This window comes from Phasianus colchicus, chromosome 5 (genome assembly GCF_987193195.1).
Source record: "Phasianus colchicus chromosome 5, bPhaCol1.hap1.1, whole genome shotgun sequence".
Lineage (NCBI taxonomy): Eukaryota > Metazoa > Chordata > Aves > Galliformes > Phasianidae > Phasianus > Phasianus colchicus.
The window spans coordinates 3,220,007-3,239,541 of NC_143440.1; the positions used below are offsets into that span (position 1 = coordinate 3,220,007).

The 19,535-nt window shown below is 36.2% G+C and overlaps 1 protein-coding gene across 4 annotated transcripts in view; it reads right to left on the reverse strand.

The window, feature by feature from the left end:
• LUZP2 (leucine zipper protein 2) overlaps positions 1–19,535 on the reverse strand; it is a 169,583-nt gene that overhangs the window by 54,941 nt on the left and 95,107 nt on the right. For 2 of the 4 annotated variants that reach the window (XM_090140184.1, XM_031607393.2), the window contains 4 exons: positions 10,637–10,754; positions 9,520–9,590; positions 7,620–7,701; positions 841–903 (listed from right to left, as the gene is read on the reverse strand). In XM_090140184.1, the coding sequence (XP_089996310.1) occupies positions 841–903; positions 7,620–7,701; positions 9,520–9,590; positions 10,637–10,754 (334 nt within the window). Of the gene's footprint in view, positions 1–840; positions 904–7,619; positions 7,702–9,519; positions 9,591–10,636; positions 10,755–13,776; positions 13,810–19,535 lie in introns of all 4 variants that reach the window. The other 2 variants (XM_090140182.1, XM_090140183.1) reach the window with 2 other exon arrangements.

Here is a 19,535-nt window from a genome sequence, read left to right on the forward strand (position 1 = left end):
TGTATCAGAAATTCCCAAAGCCCTGAATAAACTTAATAAAACTAAGACCACAGGGAACAACTGAGAAAAATCTGCTGAGAGGAGGAGATCAGGAAAAAAACTATTCAAAATAACCAAGTTAAACAGTGAAGTAAGAAGGAATTTGATAATATAAGTTGTGGAGGTGTTTGGTATCAGGAAGGGGCCTAGAAAATCAACGTACAACTGGTTCATAAACATATGCTATGGGGCATATGCACTAATACATCCTCAGACTCCCAAATTCCAGTGTCTGCAGTGAGGCAGGCTAACACAGTCTACTATCATACCATTTGGGACTGTCATTGTCACAGGAGATGCTGTGATCAACAAACCACTGAGCATTTCTTTACATTCTTTTAATTTACAAGGTGGTAGCATTGACAATACCTCTGTGCCTTACTCATCATCAGCATCATTACAGCGACTTCTTGGCACTCCCTGACCTGTATGCGTTTCTGATGGAGCAAAACTCATCTCACTGATGGTACCCCAAAGCTTCACCGTGAATTATTTTTTGTTTGTGGAGAGGTGAAGCGGTACATCTATTGACATTCCCATCAACTTAGTCATGTTTTTGAATCAAAGGAATGCTGAGAATCTTCACTGACCACTCATTTAAGGTAGATGCGAATATATTATACAGCTGAAGCATCAGTGCATTATCAACATTGCTCATATCCTAAACCCAAAGCAGAGCACCACACCTGCTACTAGGAAAAATACTGCTTCCCAACCCAGAGCAGGAACACAGTCAACTTCTGAAACTTCTTTGAAACTGACTTCACGTATGTATTGCCAACACTTAGGCATTCCTCTTACCTCATTCTGGAGGGCACGAATCATTTTGCTCTTTCTTTCCATTTCAGTCTTCAAAAAGTTAATCTACAGGTGGAAAAAAAAAAAAAAAAGCTGAGTTTCTGAAATGTAGCTAAATATCATATAATCACAGAATGGCTCAGATCAGAAGGGACCCAAAGGATCACTAAATTCCAACTCCTCTGCCACAGGCAGGGCCACCACCCTCCAGATCTGGTACTAGACCAGGCTTATTTTTTTTTCTTTTTTTCTTTTAACCTTATTCACAGCTTTCAAAGAAAAAAATAAGTAAACCATGCATAAAAACAACATATCTTAGAAAGCTACTGTTGTTGTACCAACAGGTATAGGTATAGGTTACAGATCTGAATAACCTGATAAACCTATGCATGGATACACGTTACTTGGTGAGAAACTTAAAATTGAGAGAAAATTTACTTTTGTACTAACAGATATAGTGTTTGTTTTTCTAATGAAGTCTAAAGTGATCCTCAGAGGTAAGGATTCGTATAAAACTACTAGCTTATAATTTTTTAACCCTCTGAGATACCACATCTATTGTAACAGGTTTCTAACAGGTATTAGTCCTGAGGAGGTGAGACTGACAATTTCCATCAGACTTACCCAGGGAATAAAGCCTAATTTATACGTGGAAGTGGTTGAAATTCCTCTTTTGTCCTTATTCATTTGTAAGATTTGTCCTGGAAGGTAACACTCTCAATCTTAATTTAATAAGCAGCTTTAAATGTATTTTTTACACATGGAAGTTTCATTTAGGAATGAGTTTTCCTCCAGACTTAAAAAACTTAATTGGAAAAAGAATGTTTTAATTATAACAGCTAGCATTAAATTAGTACAGTGCTTTCATCCATAAGCATCCATCTACAATTCACTAAATTCTCATTCCTGTGTACCCAATGCCCCATGTGTTTTTTTCTCCATCTCTGATACAAATACTGCCTACACCCATGGGAATCTACAGTTCACCTGACATTGCAGCACACTTGTTAAGAAAGAAGAAAAAAAAGTAGGTAGGAGTCAATACTTAAGAAAATATTATTGGGCTTGACACTGCTTTTATCAATATCAAAAGATAGATGAGAGAGCACCAGCTTGACTTAAGAAGGGAAGTCTGTATGGGGTACATGAGACAAATATCAACTGATAGACATAACAGAACTTCCAAAATCCTTCCCAGATTTTACCTAATGATTTGGTTAAGGGAAATACTAATTATCTGTAGATACTACTGAGGATCATGCTTTAGCAGAAAAAGAGTATACAGTACTTGTTTAGAGATCACATCCATAAATGAATTCAATTTACATACACTGTATAACAAAACATTTTTGCATAACAATAAATTAAGGTCACAATCAAAGTAGAAGCTTATGATTAATTGAAAACTGAAAATTAAGAAATAGTGTACTTTTTCTGTTCAAAAGATTTGCAAGTTAGCATTGAATACTGACAACAAACATCAACTGCTCTTCATTAAAGAGCATTCTTGTTCTTAGCACTAATTCTCTCATGAGAATGTTAATGTTTCCTCAAGGCACATCCTATGTCCAAATACATATGAAATTCTGAAAAAGGTACAGTACTGGATTTGTTGACAGTATGCTCTCCATACAAAACCTGAAACTAACAATCTTTTCCGGAGAAGATATTTTTATGACATCTGTCATGGATTTATGATTTATTATTCCACATCATAACATCGCGTAGTACACTGGGAGTTAAAGAATTAATGCTCCAGTTCCAGGCACATGTCTGGAACAGAAGAACTACATACCTCAGAGGACTTCGCATTCATCTCCAGAGAGGAGATATAACCCCTGGCAAGGTCATCTCATGTTCTCTTTTTCTTCAGCTCTCCTCCCTGCTGCTCAACCCAACTGCACGTCTCACCTCAGCATTATGGTGATGCCTTCAATTCTCGGACACTTTCTCTCTCATTATATTTGATTTATTAGCTTCAACTCTAATTATATTGTATTATAACGTTATCTTGCATTCCAATGCTGCATTTAGTGAATTAGAATGTTTCTCCTCGGATCGTTGCCACTGTTTTTAATTATTTGGTGTATTCCCCATTCCAGAGGCGCGGATTCACAAATTCCTCTGCCCTGCAAGTCACTGAACTGGGCCAAACCTGCCTGTAAAATTTGACATTGACAGACACCACAGGGCTGTTAATTTAACCAGCAATTTGTATGATGATTTTACTCAGTCCTAACGTCAGGGCATAGTAATGGACTACAACACTGCTTCAGAATCTCAAGTTGAAAAGTGGAGTTTAGAGCACAAATGCCAACAGTGCAGAAACTGCTTTCAAGAAGAGTACGAGTTCTACTTTCATCCTCCAGATCCTGCTAGCATAATAAGCTTTTGAGTGCTTTTCTTTGTTAGAAGAGAGGTGTGCTAAATGAAATAATTAACTATGAATCTTTCTGCAGCTTTTCCACTTTCTCTGCTCTTTGTTCTTGTTTGATTTTCAGCTCTTTCCTACCGTAGGCTGTCTTTAATCACTATCTAGCAGTAATTATGAAAACACATAATGAAAATGTTTTGGTGGTTCTAAGAATGAACTTTTCAGTATTTAGCATGGACATTGCTTCTGTCTCCTGGAGACAGACATCCAAGGTACTCAGAGCTTTGAGTGCTTCAGAGCCCATTACATTTATCAAAGGGAACAGTTTCCACCCAGTAGCCTTTACTCACAGTGTGTGACCTTGAAATGTTCAAATTAGATATTTCCCCACTGAAATACAAAATGCTTTAGCAGATGGCTGTGACCTAATTCTATGAGACAGATATTAGTTATTTACCACGGACAAAAAGTGGAGGAATACCAACTAAGTCATTACTGCACAGTCAGAGCTCAGCTATACACTTATTGCTTACCTCCAGACATCATCAGCATTGCTCAGGACATCAGAACAGTTAAGATGGGACTGAAATACATTCATCGACACCGTTGACTAACTAGACCTAACATACTCAACACTGACTTTCATGGTCTTATTTTCAAATTACTATGTAGAAAATGATTCTAAAAGCCAGAGAAAGTGACTGAGGCTATAAAACATAGAAAATATTCCATCGTTTGGTAAAAGGAGAGAATAATCTACACAGTGTCCAATATTTCTGAAACCAAAACTAAACATATCTTGTCTGCTAGGATTCCTTACACAAACTACTTTTCAATTTTAAGCTGTAGTTTAATGAAGAAACATTTTTGTCGTAGAGGCATTTACGACTTTGTCATAAGAACTGCTAATAAACAAAACATGTTGAAGTGAAATGGGCATCCTATCTTCTTATGAATTTGTAATATTTCTTAGGATTCTCGTTTGGTGATAGATATCTCAGAATTTTATCCTGAGTGTTATATTTGTGCTTTATTACTAAGAACATCCTTATCCTTACTGATATCCAATTAATCATATTGGTTTTGTTTATATTTTAACAAATCACATGCAGTGGGATTTTCTGCAGACATATTTTCTCCTTCATTTTGACAGGCTGTAGAATAATTATATTGTCAAACAATCCCATCACCACACCTTTCTAAAAACTATTACCATGATATAAGATAGTAGCAGGAGCAAAATGAGAAAGGCAGTCTAAAATTAGTCTATCTACCCTACTTTCACTGTTGGTTTTTTTCCCTTTCCAGTCCCTATCGTAATTTCCCTGCTTCATTCTTCACTGTCTCACTCATCTAAAGCAGCCTGGCTGGTTTCATACACTTCGATAGAAATTTATGGGAACCAACTTTACAGACTCAAGGTGACTTCCTAAAATAGTAGCTACTTGAAAAAATACAAGCAGTTAGTATGAAACAGTCAGATGAACAGCCAGCCTTCAAAAAGCTCTCAAGAGCCTGTTAACCTAAGGCAGAAGCAAGAATCACTACTACCTTCAGCATTCAACTTCACTGAAAAAGTTACAGAAATGCATTGTTTGTTTTCTACCTCTCTGTTAACAACTGTAAAAATCAGTCCTCCAATCTGAATTCTGTTTCCTCACTACTTGGAGAAACAAAATCCTCATCCTCTTGCATACACTTTGCATTTATGTAATAGACATCACCATCTCACAGTTGTTCCCTGCTGAACACAAACATTAGCATCTATATACATTGCTTTATGCAAGAGAACAAAAGGGCTGTGTGTTTGCAACCCCTCCATAGCATTTAGTGCACATGGTGCTGAGAAATGTAACCTTATGCTTATTCACTCAGATAAAAAATACAGACCTAATTCACCAAATCCTGCAGGATAAAGTGTGCTTAAGCTTGACTAGAATTAAACTCAATTCATTAAATTAGAATTAAACTCCAGCGAGGCTTGCCTCAAAGTAACACTAGACCTTCTTTCAAAATTCATATTGTTTTCAAAAATATGGGAGAAATCAAGTGTGGAGTAACTGCGTGTGACAGTAATAGTATTTATTTCTATTTCTACTGCAGCTTTCATCCGAGGACCCCAAAGCACTTTTGGAATATTCATTCAGTCTCATTATTTGTGAACATGTACGTTTTACCCTCAGGCATATGGAAATAAGTGTCACAAACCAAGGATTCATCACAGCCTTCCTTAAAATCAGTGGCCAATTAAGTATTCTATTACTGGCAACTTTAAAAATACAGTTCAAGAATTCAGTTTCTCTAACCACATGGCAACACTCCAAGTTCAGTTCTATTATTAACACAGGGATTTTTCTTCCTCGTGTCTTATTTTTTGTTGTTTTTGTTTTGTTTCTGTTTGTTTTCTGCATTGTTTTTATGCTCTTCCAAAGCACTATTTCAGGGGCTGAATTTGTGCAAGTCACCAGTGCTCAAGTTAAAAAGACAGCACTATGTCATGAAGAACAGAGCCAATAATCCGTCTGCTATAGCTGAGATTTATTAAACCCACAGCTAAATTCATCTCAAGTCTCAAGATGGAATACAGAGACTAAGTGACAAAATACATTTTCCACATTTAATTTGAAAGGCTAGAATTTGCTGAGCCACAAAAGCTAGCAAGAATTTGTCAATGTATCTGTAAAAAGACAAATAAGACAATGTTGGAATAGCCTGTTCTGATTATATATCCCAAGAGAGAGAACATGGCTTTATTCCTTTATTTCAGGATAATGTAATTTTCTTAAGGAGAAAACTCATACAAGTGTAGATTGTGATTTCTATATACACTCTGCCCTGACTATTGAGAAAGATCCAAGTATGGTTTATTCTTTTTACGTTCAGTACAGCATACTATTTATTTTTCCCCCTCAAGAATAGAAGAGGGCTTTTATTCTCTCATTAAGCCTATATGCATCAACAATCTAGTAATTATACTTCGTGGGAGACTAAAGAATTGGTAAAATGTTACCTTTACACTTTTGATTAACAAAGGGAAAGAGAGTACATATATCTTTTTATAACCCAAGTACAACACGACCCACATAAATCATAAGTCAACACTGGATGGCTATTTTTGCTTGCTATTTGTGACATCAATGCTCAAGTCCAAATGGAGTGACCATTTGCCTTCCCAGCTCCAGAATCTACCCAGCTCCTTTTTGCATCCCAATTGCATATCAAGGGAGTATTGTGTGTTCCACTAACCTCCAGATCCTACTATTTGATGGTAATACTCTCATGGGAACCTGAGAGTGCTAGTAGTAGTGCACTGTGACAGCTGCCAAAGACACTAGAATCTGCTTTAGATACTAAGAACTCAAATATTCCACTTTAAGCACCTAACATGTAGTTTGGTCATCATGAATATTCACCTTGGGTCAACTAATGAATTGGAACAAAGATCTCTTTTCTTACTAAACACACTGCAGACATTCATTACATTCAATAGCAACATTTATAGTTCTTAAATCATAAATATTTAAAATAATAATTAAAATAACAAGCTCATATGTTGCATACCAAGGACATAAAGTCACACAAAAGGCAAGTGAAGGAAAAAGAAGGCATTTCCGGATATTCACTGAACTATGTAATTCATTTTAAATCTCTGTCTTGGGAACGCTCTTGTTTAGTGAGCCTGAAAACCAATAAAATATTACCAAATATACACCAGTGATTACACAATGTGAAACTAAAAATACATCGACAAAATCTTCAAATGGATTTACAAACCCAGAATGAGAATCACAGAACACTTGAGGTTTGAAGGAATCCCTGGATATTATCTAGTCAAGTTATGTTCATGCTATAAGAATACCACTGACCAGCGTAAGACCAGCATTCATGTTTATATCGAAGAATTAAACAAAGAATGATCCTTTTTTTCTCCTGCAATAGAAAAATTTGGCTAGTCATGCTTTAAATAAATACTTTTTTTTCTAGTGATAATGAGATCGGTGTCAAATACGTTACTATATATACTGTATATACTGTACTATATACTACAATCAGTAGCAATTAAATGTCAGTGGCAGTATGACAGTGTACTCTGGTACAGGTAAGACATGAGGATCCATAAAAGTACCTCACTGGCATAAGGACTTGGGCCCAGATCTCCAAGATGACAGATAAATACTCCTAAAGCTCACAGAAATTAGACAAACATATTAGTTTTTCCGAGCATACAAATTTTCTCCACTCCTTTCTTCTGACTCTTATAGAGTCCTAATACGTATTTCAAACCTAAGATTTTGTTTTGACATGTAAACAAATTTGAGATGATGACAAAATCTCTATGTTAGAAGGAATTTTAAAAAGACAGAAGGAAAGAACCCAGAAATTGGAAAAGGGACAGAGAATCACTCACAGTAGCCTGCTGCTTTTCTGCTTTCTCAGCTGCCTCATTAAGTTGCTTTTGAAAGGCCTCCTGGAGAGATTTCATTTCTTCCCTAGTTGAAAACACAAAACACAAACTTCATCCCAAGAGCCCACTAAGCATTCGCTTATCAGCTTCAAGAACAGATTTTTTTTTTTTAATTATAAGAGTAACTGACAGATGTGCTGTATGTGCTAGGTGTCTTCTAATAGAATTTAAAAAAAACCTTATGAACTACAGTGATGGTGCCAGACAAAAATTGTCTGATAGAATCTGGCTACATTTTACATTCACCAAATAGTTTGTTGTGCAAAACATCTACCAGTGTATCTTTCTAGATGAAAAGAGATTTGCAGAATAAAATCAAGGTAATTGGGCTTCTGAAAATACATCGGACTGAAACGACACAGTTATCAAGGACAACTTCAAAAAATGTTATAAAAACACTCTATAATAAAATTCAACTTTCACATGCCTCTTTCTAGAAAGAAACAACAGAAAAGTCAGTAGAAGATTCTGGCATACGAACGGGCGAGAAAAAACAAGGTGATAGTTTGGACTGGGCATTATTTGAATCAAAACATTTTTGCATTTCAGATGCAATCAGAAAATTTCTTCCAAATGATTGCAGCAGGCTGAGATCCTCTGCTGGTGATCTCCTTCTACCCACACATGACACATTTTGGAGCTGTCACACAGTACAAGACTGACATATTTCAAAACGCCTGTGGAGAGTTTTCAGAGCTGTTTCTTGCAATAAACTTTCATGAAAAAGGAGCAACACAGAACTGAGCTGACATTCAGCTGGTAATTTAACTCAAAGAAAATTAATCTGGAGCGGAAAGCACCTAAACTCGTACCAGAACAGAATTTGTGAGCTGCTGGATCAATTTTTTCGTTTGTTCAGGCCTCTGTTACTACAGCAATTTGGACAACACTAGACTGAAACAGACTGATTTGAAATAGAAATCAAGCAGTACGGAACCAGTGCATCATCAGCACAAATCAACTCCGTTATTGTAAAAACTAAAGTAATCATTCTGAAATACTGACGTTTCAAGCAGCTCTTCACACTCTTTTCCTTCTTGACACAGAGGGCAACACTTCCTTCCCTCCTTCCTTGTCTGTCCCTTCTGAACAGCTTTTAGCGGTCAATAACCACACTCCAACCATGGGAATCATCCCACCAGGTTTTGGTGATGGAAACTACACCACGGTTTTCCAATAGCATAGTAGCTTCCAAAAGCTCTATGGTATTTTATTATGGCTCCAACTTGCTTTCTATTGAAGAACGGAAGGTTCTTGTCACAAGCCTTCTTTCACTGTCATACGTGCTTCTACTAAATACATAAAGTATCAGCAATAAGAGGGCCAAGGGATTTAAGTCGTGCATTTCTAACAGTGAAGGAACTAAGTACTGTAATTTGTGTGTGTTGTTCTCCAGAGGAAAGTATGAGATACAGATGCATCCATTATATAATAGTGTTTGAAATAAAGTGATCTCTATTCTAGTTATGTTTACATTGAAGTTACATTAATGACACGATATACTGGTCCAAACTCTAATGACTAAGTGGGTCACAGTGCTGAACAATGACAGAAACAGAAAGTTTCATACCTAAATCTTCCTGAGAAATTCAAAATCCTTTTCCTTAGCAGGTATCTCCATGCAGCATTTTTAATGTCTGTCCAGTATCAGCGCACGTGTCATTTGTTTCAAGTTCTTTTCACAAGATAGAGTTCCTTGCCTTTATTTTTATTGTTAATGTTATGATCAGCAGAATCCAGACTACATGACTGTCTAAAATTTAAGGCAAAAGGAAAGGTGGCGTTTTCTAATGTTACTGCTTTCATTCTAGAAAGTGAAAGAAAAGGGAGGAGGTATTCCTACCTTTGCTTTTGGCCCAGTTCCAGAAGTTTCTGCACATCACTTCTGGCTGATGCTTCATCGTTTTTCAAAGACTGATAGCAAAGCAAGAAATCAGTTACTAAAGACATCATTAGCGTTGCTCAGTAGTGAAATGATTGATTGGGCACTCTTTTGTAAAATGTAGAAAGTGTTCTATAGCACACAGTACACATTGATTAGGAGGAGAGAATTCTGGAGTATAAAATGATGTAACATACTACAATATAGTACTGAGACACAGTACCTGTATTCTATGAGAAGTATAAAAGATGCTACTTGATATATTTTTCTCCACTTAGCTTACATCAATATGATGGAAAATACCCAATGTCAGGAGAATACTGTTCTTTAAAATGGCATGCAATACTGAAACTCTCAGCTGAAGATGAGTCTTTACTAGACCAACAGGCTGTATCAGGTAGATAGGCATGCTCTTAAGGAATCTTCTGATCATTTCAATACTTTGGATGCAGAATAGGGTCTCTACTTTTTGCTCTGAGGAGCAGATTTGATCACAGAGGACCAATGTCCTTTCAGCCAATCCATGATACCCAGAAAACCCCCTCAGTTAGACGCAGAGGAATCTCAACTCTGAACGGCTGGCTGGAAGCTCTTCTAACACAGTTTGTCAGTTAAACTTGTAAAGTAATCCCTTGCAGTAAATTCAGATTGCATGTAAGCTAGGTAAAATGAGCAGCTACGCTAAGCTGCACATATGCAGCTTAAGAGCAAAGAGGAAGCCTACAGCAGGAAAGGAAATCCTTTCTTCGTAGCCGCCAGGATAAATGCAGCTGCCGATAAAGCTGTCAACTAAGACGGCTTATTCTTTTCTGTTTCTTCTTTTGTTCTACTGTATTCTGTTTTCACATCTCCTTCCTCTGTTTTGTTTTTCATTTTGAATAAGTGGACAAAGAGCCCAACTCATTTGGACCACACTTCCCTTGAAAACAACACTTTTAGTGCAAGATCAAAAGATCTATTTTCATTTCATAAAATCAGCAATATCAATGGATTCTTTTTTTTTTTCCTCTCATGAAATAGACACTAGTACAAAAAACCCAAGTAATTCTAAGCCAAAGGAATCCAGACATAACCTTACCTGGAGATTTACCTTAATTCCTTCAAGTTCTTTAGAAGTCTTCAACAACTGATGAAGAATATTGCTTCTTTCCTTAAAGACTTCTTTCAGCTGTCTCTCCAGTTCTTCATAGCCCTGTCTAACATAGAAAACAAAAGCATAAGGTTCTCTTAAAACATTCCTCAGTGCACTTCAAAACAGTATTAGTTCACTCAAATTTAATTAATCACAACTGTACAATATCTAAATTGGATTGTGTGATGGTCTCCCTACATAACAACTTGTTTTCTCCTAATATAGGTAAACAGATGTGTTGAATGCCAAACTGATGCACTGCATCTAAGTATACAAATTCAAATGAAACATCAGCAGTGGTGAATTGTTTCTGATGAACAAGAGTCAGAATGGATATATTTAACATGGATGATGATATACAGCATAACAAGTGTCTGCCAAACAAAAAAAAGTTTTCCAAGGACAGGAGAATTCAAACTGAGATTTACTGCTTTCTGTGCCTGATAGATACCAAGTTCAGCTGTGAGCAAGATATTGCATTCTCTTGGTACATTTTGTTTATTTCTCTCTCCATTTGTGAATAAATTTTATTTTGCAAGAAACGGTCACTTCATACCATTTATGATACGTTCATCTACAAAAGAAAATGAAAAATTGCAGGTCTTGTTGGAAACCTCTTAGAATGACTTTATGAATGCATAGGATAAAGATCATGCACAGAGGTAAAGTCAGGACTTGGTCATATGTAACCTAAGCAGTAACTAGACAGCACTCAAGGTGGTTATCTTTGACATACAGAACTAACAACACAGAAATAAATCATCCAGTGCAGACTACTGATGCATCATTTACAAGAAAATTCATATGCCAAGAATTTGAAATTTTCACTGTTTACATAACAGTGAATTAAATGACATAACAATACAGTAGTTCCAATTTTAAATTGATAATGAACAAAAGTCAAGCTGGAATTTCCTCCTGCCAAGGTAATAAGGCTGTTTCATTAAGGTCACCACGTCCATCCCTTCTTAAGCAGCACAACATGTGTATTAGCCTTTTGCCACTGAATTGTCATATTTTTGTTTAAAGTTAAATGTTGCATTAAAAAAAATCTGTCCAAGTGGTAACACCGCCTTAAATAAAAATTAAATTAATTAGGGTATTTTCCTTGTTTTTAAATTAAATTTACTTTAAAGTATGCATGCACTGATTTTCCTTTGTTTTATACATTATGACACAACATGCATCAAGGAGGACATAAAAAGCTAAGCCAGTTGCCTGTATCTAAAAGCTAAACCCTCCAAACTGTTAGAATTAAAAAAAAAAAAAGAAGAATGACTACATAAGCCATAGCTATATTAGATCTATAAACTATTAGATCCCCAAAGGTTTTTAATTGTGGACAAGCTTATCTCTGCCACCAACCTTTGACTCTTTGCACTGTATCCTGGAGCAGTGTGCATGTACCTGAAGACAGTAAAATACCACTCTGCACTTGTGTGATAACCAAATAGCCCTTGAATTAACCTAGCTATAGGTCATGACCTCACTTTCTACTTTGAAATTTGACAAACTTTGTTGTCAATTTTGTACTTTGGGTACAATTTGACAATTTGTACTTTTGACAATTTGGGTGGAAGTTGACTCAGATATGAGGCATCATACCATATCATAAAAAATACAAAATCCTAGCAACTTTCTGAAATCTTCCAATACACAAAAACCATCGAGGTTTCCTACTTCTTTTTCAATATAATTATACGTGGACTAATCAAATTTAAACACTAGGATTTCCATTGTGTAATTACATACACACTAAATCTGTTCTCCAAATATTAGGTTACACCAGTTACAACATTCCGCAGAAATAAGTGCCATTATCAGCATACACATTTGGGAATGGAACAAATTCATTTTTGGAAGTTTTAAGATTTACATTACAAAATAGAACAATTCAGCAATACTTTGCACTTTCAGGTCTTCAGTAACTACAAGCTGTTTTGCTTATACCATCAGTCTATTGATTTGTTGTAAGTTAGAGTCCCAATATCATTTGTTCTTGGGGAATAATATTCCCTGATAGTTGTAAGCTTAGTCAGTTATTTTTCCTCTTCCACTGCTCTTATTGACAGAAGAGAGGAATAGGAATATAGGTAGGAATAGGTATAGGAAACATTTCAAAAGATTCTAGTTTTCAATGTGCGGAGAAATGTCTCATAACTCCATTTCTCCATCACTCCACCTCCGTTATTTCCTTAAACTTTGTAAGTTCAGCTTTTAGTCTTTAGGATGAAGATTGAGGTTTTCCCTGAATAATATGTACAACGGCAGGACAAAGGAAAACTGATTTTGTTTTCCGACTACAACAACTATGCTTACAAAGCCTACACAACTTCTTAAAGATTTCAATTACTCGTGGTACAGAAGTTTTTCATTGCACTCAGTGACATTTAAAACCCGATGTCCATAGTTCGTGCACAAAATATTTGTTTGGAATGTTCCATCCCTGCCTACTGAGAATCATGAATAAATACGTTGCCTAGGCTTGGTTTAATGACAGTTCAAATAAAATCACTTAGTTATTACTTATAGCTCTTCTAAAAAGGCTTAAGCATCCTATGTGTTCTAAGTGCAATGGCCCACAAAAATGGTTGCAGCTCTGATGCATTTTACTGGGTTCCACAAAACTAGCAGCTAGAGAATCAGCCCTTGTCATCTATTTCCTCTGACTTGTTAATGCATTCATCGTAAATAAGGCAAAAACAACCTGGCTTCTCTTTCATAGACACCTGGCTGTATAGAATCAACAACCCACCAGGGAAAGCACAAAAGTACCAGTTCCCACAAAAGGAGAAAAAAAGAGACTTCTGAAAACTTGTAGTTGGCTTAGAAACACTGTCCTGGGAAGGGGAACAGCAAGTTGACTTGTCATGTATAACTTGATAATGACAGTGATGATTCACAGGAAAAACACAACTTGATTGATCTGCTTAAAACTGCAGAGGCCACAAAAACAGAGTTCATGACATGAGAAAGGACAGTACAAAATCCTGTGACTGATTCCACACTAAAGTAACTCCTTCTTCCAAACACAGGTGGGACAAGCCTTTTTATTTCTTCAATTCATCAGTCAGTAGGCACCTTACCTAGAGCAATGCATCCTCATTGAATTCATACAGCTGTAATAAGAAAAAGGAACTTAAATCTTCTGTAAGTTACGAAATTCTTCACAACTATTCAAATATAGACTGCATAAATACACACACGTCCTCTGCAGGAGGAGCTCACCTTTCACCTCACAGTTCTACAGGATTTGGTCTTTAATAGGAAATATACCACACTCCCTTTTTGATAAGTAACATTACTTGTTTTCAGTTCTGATATTCTTCATCATTTATATCCACAACATTGCTTCTGATTTAGTTTCCTACTGCAACTCTAACACTTTTGACTACGATCTCAATGTTAATACACTACACTTTCACTACTCTCATCAGATAAATAGCAATGCTTTTCTCCAGCATCTCTGACAATACAGTTGGGTTAAATATTCTGTCTCAGCTACATAAATCAATTAATAATTTCTAAGCACAAACACCATGGGGAACATTCTTTTCTTTTTAAATTTAAGCTGGAATGCTATAATCACACAACGAACACCTTCAGTCTTCCAATATTAAACACTAATCTGGGGAAACACAACCTCGGATTCTCAGTGAACTTTTCAAAACTACCAGTGGGTCCAGGGGTAGTTTGTTTTGACAAACCTCCTTTTATTATTCCTGTTGTTTCACTGGTTTTAAATCCATCTTTTAGATAATTATACAAACATAAACAGAGCAGAAGACTTCTTCCTCACAGGAAAAAAAAAAACAACACAGTAGCAAAATTCTATTCTTCTTATCTGAACACCAGAAACCTCTTGTATAAAATCTAGCATGAAATTGAGGGGAGGAAAGAAGAAAAGAAAAAATCATCTCCTTATAATGAATAATTCACCTGCTTGGCAATTCTGCCAGCAGTTCTGTCCCTGCACATTCTCTTCACCCTATTACAGTGGCACCAGAACAATAAACAGGATCGACAGAAGCAATTGTACAGTTCATTTTTATGCCAGGAAGGACAACTCTGATCATTTTAAAATTAAATTTTTCTTTATAGTATCAAGTCACCTTTAACTTTGTTCAATCCGCTGTGAAAAGAGATCATCTCAAAATACTACTGTCTTGTGTTCTCGTGCAAAACACAGGATAATGCATTCTGCAACACTGCTGATTATTTATTATACGTGGGACTTTTTGCCTGTGGATCCAAAAAGTAATGTTCTGTACAAAATCCAAATTCTTATAAAGCTGTGCTTAACTAGAGACCTCTGTTCTGTTGAGAACACTTGAACTTGCTGCTGCTAAAATGTTCTTCTGGAACTAAATTGTTCAAACGTGCTACGTTTCTATTTCAAATACAACCAAATACAAAACAAGTGAGCACTGCTCATTAGGATCATACACTGACTGACAAAGGAAAACTGCTTTACCATAATGTCCCTTCCTTTGTGTTTCAATGCAATATGATCATCAAATCATTGGGTTCTTTCCTTTCCAAGAGGAAAATACTGTTGTAAATGCTAAGCATTGAGCGATACTCCCACAGTAGAGAACATGGATTACATAAAGACTAACAGCATGAAAAAAAATTGGAGTTCAAAAGATATAATAGCAGCAGAAAATAAATATGAAGTTTTGAAGATCAGGCTGAAATTTAAACAAGAGACAAACATCTGAACAGCTCAAAAGATGTGGCAAGTCCTCAGTAAGCAATTAAGAGAGAGAAATGAACACTTTAATGTCTACTGCTGCATCTCCAACTCTTTAACAACAAAACACTGAGAGGTCTGCTTTCAGCACAGGCTACAGGAAGGAAACCAAGAATAACCAAGTGTACAATTAGTGAATGCTAATCACCAAGAATAGCCCTTCCTACTTGGAAAGCTGAGAACTGCAGTTCCAAAAAGATGCTCGCTTCTGAAACATTGAAGAGAAATGCAGAAAAGAACAAGCTAGGTAGATTTTTAAAAGCGTAAATGCAAAATAAATGAAAGGGATGCAAAAGTAAAATAATTTCTTTATTTAACTCTTGCCAAAACAACGTATGCCATCATATATTGCCAAAATTTATGTGTCAGAGACACATTCCTCATTTCAACAATAAAAAATTACATATGAGCAAGTGTATGTAGAAATCATTGCATCATGTATACAGTATCTACTTTGTGGCTCTCCTTTTAATAAGCAATATGCAAAGTAATATATATTTCATATACACAAAAAACTTCCAATATTTCTTAACAACTGATATTGCCATTAGACTGATTAAAGCCACATTGATTTTTCTCCTTAGGAAGTCTGTGCGATGTTAATATTTGTACCATTATGTTTAATAAAATATATCTGCTTAATAAAACTTGATTGTGATATTTACAGCTTGCTGATCCATTGGTAATGTATCGCAAAAACAGAATCATATGTGAACAAATTGACTAATGGGTAACATGACAGAGCAGATAAGCAAAACATAAACCTGAAGAATGAAAGCGTTTATTTCTTCTCCTCTTGTACTTTCCTTCAAATCTTTATTTCCAAAAAGTTTCATATAAACTTTTCTGTTTATGATATAAATCCTAATTTATTATGAATTACTTACTTATCACCATGTTGTCCATCCATTCTGAAGCCAACCTTACTAGCACATAGGTGAGATTTGAAGCATTCCTTAGTGAAATATCTTAAGATTTTTTTTTTAACACTACTATCTCAGAAAACAGCTGAAGTCTATGACAAAGCATTCTGTCACTTTGCTCCCTTCTTTCCACTAGTGTTCCCACTTGTGTTTACTCGTGGGGTAGGCTGTATCAGAACAAGTGCCATAGTTCAAGCTATACATACACCCACTCCACTCATCTGGATAAGTTGCTGCTTGGGCACAGCTGAGCCTGAGTGGTGTCAGCACAAGCCTACAGATAGATCAACCCTATACAACACCATGGTACAGTTTCCAGCAGACACAGATACCATTCTGTTGTCATGTCAAACCACAGCCTCTACCAGGGCTCATCACACATCATTCTTGTTTGCTTGCCACATACACTCAACTCTTGTCCAGAGCAAGTTCATGATGCTTCTGTGACAAGGAATGAGAACATGAAGAACGTGCATGAATATACTGTACTGACAGTTGGATGCAGTCCATATCAGCTTCATCATTAAGTGAACAGCAGAAGAGCATCATCACCTTTACAACTTTTCCCTTGGCTTTTTAGGCAGGCTGTGAGAACTGCAAGTATCTGAGAAGTTTTTCAAAGCTCACAGCATAAATTATAACGCAAAGCATTTCAAAGTGCAATTATAAATGTTCCTGACAGCTTTGACTGTGATCTTTTGAATTATTTAAAAATACTTATTTTCTGAATGTATCATAATGAGAAGTACATAGGGAAGGGGGAAGAGTGGGAACTGAGAAAATCCTTCTGGACTACTGAAATAGCCTTTTTCTTCTTCTCTTATCTGTGTATAGATACAGATATATAGATATATATATACACACATATACAAAAAAGACACACTGAAAGCAAATGCATATCTCACTTCCTACAGACTTCCCTTTTCTCAGAATTACTCTTACCTCAACATACGCCTCCATCAGCAGCCAGCACCTGGTACGTCTTGTAGATGGAACAAAATGTACCTCTTACCCTCACCATAAAGTCATTATTTTTATCAGGCTCCCAGTCATATAACCCCTTCTTCAGCTACACCAAGAGCTAGGTGAACTGAACCTTCTCAGAGAGTTTCTACTTGTCACAGAACAGCTGTGAACGTACACACGTTTCTCATTCTGACTCCCTATCTGCTTTGAATCACACTTTTCACTGCAAAGATTTTCAGAATCAACAAAAGGAAATTCCACAGAGCAAACTTCTTTGTCAATGCACTTTGGGAGATCAAAGGTTTGTTTCAGAGAATGACAAATGAACACGCCTGAAATCCACCATGTGTGCAAACTAAGGAGACTTGGTTGATGTAGTGGCCATCATTTATCTCCCAGCCTATTTTGGCTCAGTCAGATATGAATTCATGCAACGGTATACATATATAATTTTAATATGACACTCACACACAAAGAATAAATAAATAAAGGGAGATTGTATCGCCTTTGTGACCCTCACTCTTATAAACTCAAATACAACTATGGAATATTGGAATCAATGAGTTCCAGTGCTACTACAGCAATTCTGCAATGATGGAAATTTATACTTCTCCTGCTGGATTTCACAGGTTATCAGCGTACTAATAGAAATGCACTATTTTCCAGTCTACAAATACTACCACAATTACATTTGCTGAAACTCACGAGATATCCAATTTTATCCTTTCATTCAGATGATTTTTTTTCCCCATACATAATTAACATAATAAAAAGATTTCAATTGAAAAGCTGCTAAGGAATTAAAATTTGAACAACTCTAGGCACAACACAAAATCCTCTTCTCTAGTTTTCCACTCAAGAAAGACAAAGGTCATAGGAATACTATGTCCAGCTAGCCTAGATGTTCTCCTCTCTCTTAAAACTTTGCTCCTGTGCACTATTGTGCAAGGTTAGAGTCAAAAAAGCACTCAGACATCAGCTCAGTAATTTATATCATTAGTTTGACCCAATTCTCAACTTCTTACTGATACATCTTAGCCTTCAGAGAGCTAAAACGTTGATCACTGTTCTGGAAACAGGCAACCAAGGTTTTTAGCTATTTCTGGACCTCAAATAATGCTAACACTCTGCCAGTGAGAAACAGCCCAAGCTTTAGCAGAGATTAACTACAAATTCCCACAATCAGAGTGAACAGCAGTCAGCCTTTCAGGAGGCTGAAAGGAGGCACTTCTGTTTGCTGCTACTCTTCCCAAGAAGCTTAGAAAAGGAGTACAACCTATAGAATCCAGCAGAAATTCAAGGGGTTTATTAATTTAACTTTTACCTGAATTGGAATTTTCTCAAGGGGAATTATAATATGTGATAACTCACTAAGGACAAGTCCACATTTTTTCAGAGTGATGTATTTTGCCTTGCTGTATTCATATCCAAATATGTAACTAAATAAAATATGAAGTACTATAATTATACTGAATTATTAGCTGGTATAACTAGATAGAAGAGTATATCAGTTTCTTCCAGAGGGAAAACTGCATTTAACACAACCCACTTCATGATTTGGTGTTAACACCAAGATCTGATGTATTGACTTCCTGATAATTCCACTACTCATCCTTCATTCCCTCCCTAGTGAGCAGTTCACTACTTGAACAAAACGAGAACAGCTGTTTTCAGATCAATTGCCCCTTCCAACTGGCACACCTCTTTACATTAAACCAAGAAAAAAATCCTCTGTATGTACTTGCATTCATATTTATATCTAAAAACACATCCAGTCACCTTTCTCTTGACAATCAAATCAAAAACACTTGAAATCTTGGAAAAAAAAAAACCACACCATTATTTGCTAGTTATATGCACTATTCATTACAATAGTGTCAACGGAGCCTTATATTTATTTCACTGACTTCAGAGAAAGCAGGGGGAATGTAGAGCCTTAATGATATATTTATGTTACCCTGCTGGGAGAATTAGAAAAACATGCCTGTACAGAGTTACACATTCCTGTGTAACTGAGAAATAAAAAATGATGTTGTGGTAAAAGAGTTTGGACAACCACGTTTCAAATTCCCATTTCACACCTCCATTTATGCTACAAAAAACACCTGGCACAATTCTGCCATCACGTATACAAAGAGATGCAGAATTAGGAAGCTCAAAAAAGGCTCAAAAAATGATCAAAACTTGAAGAGACCCATTGTTA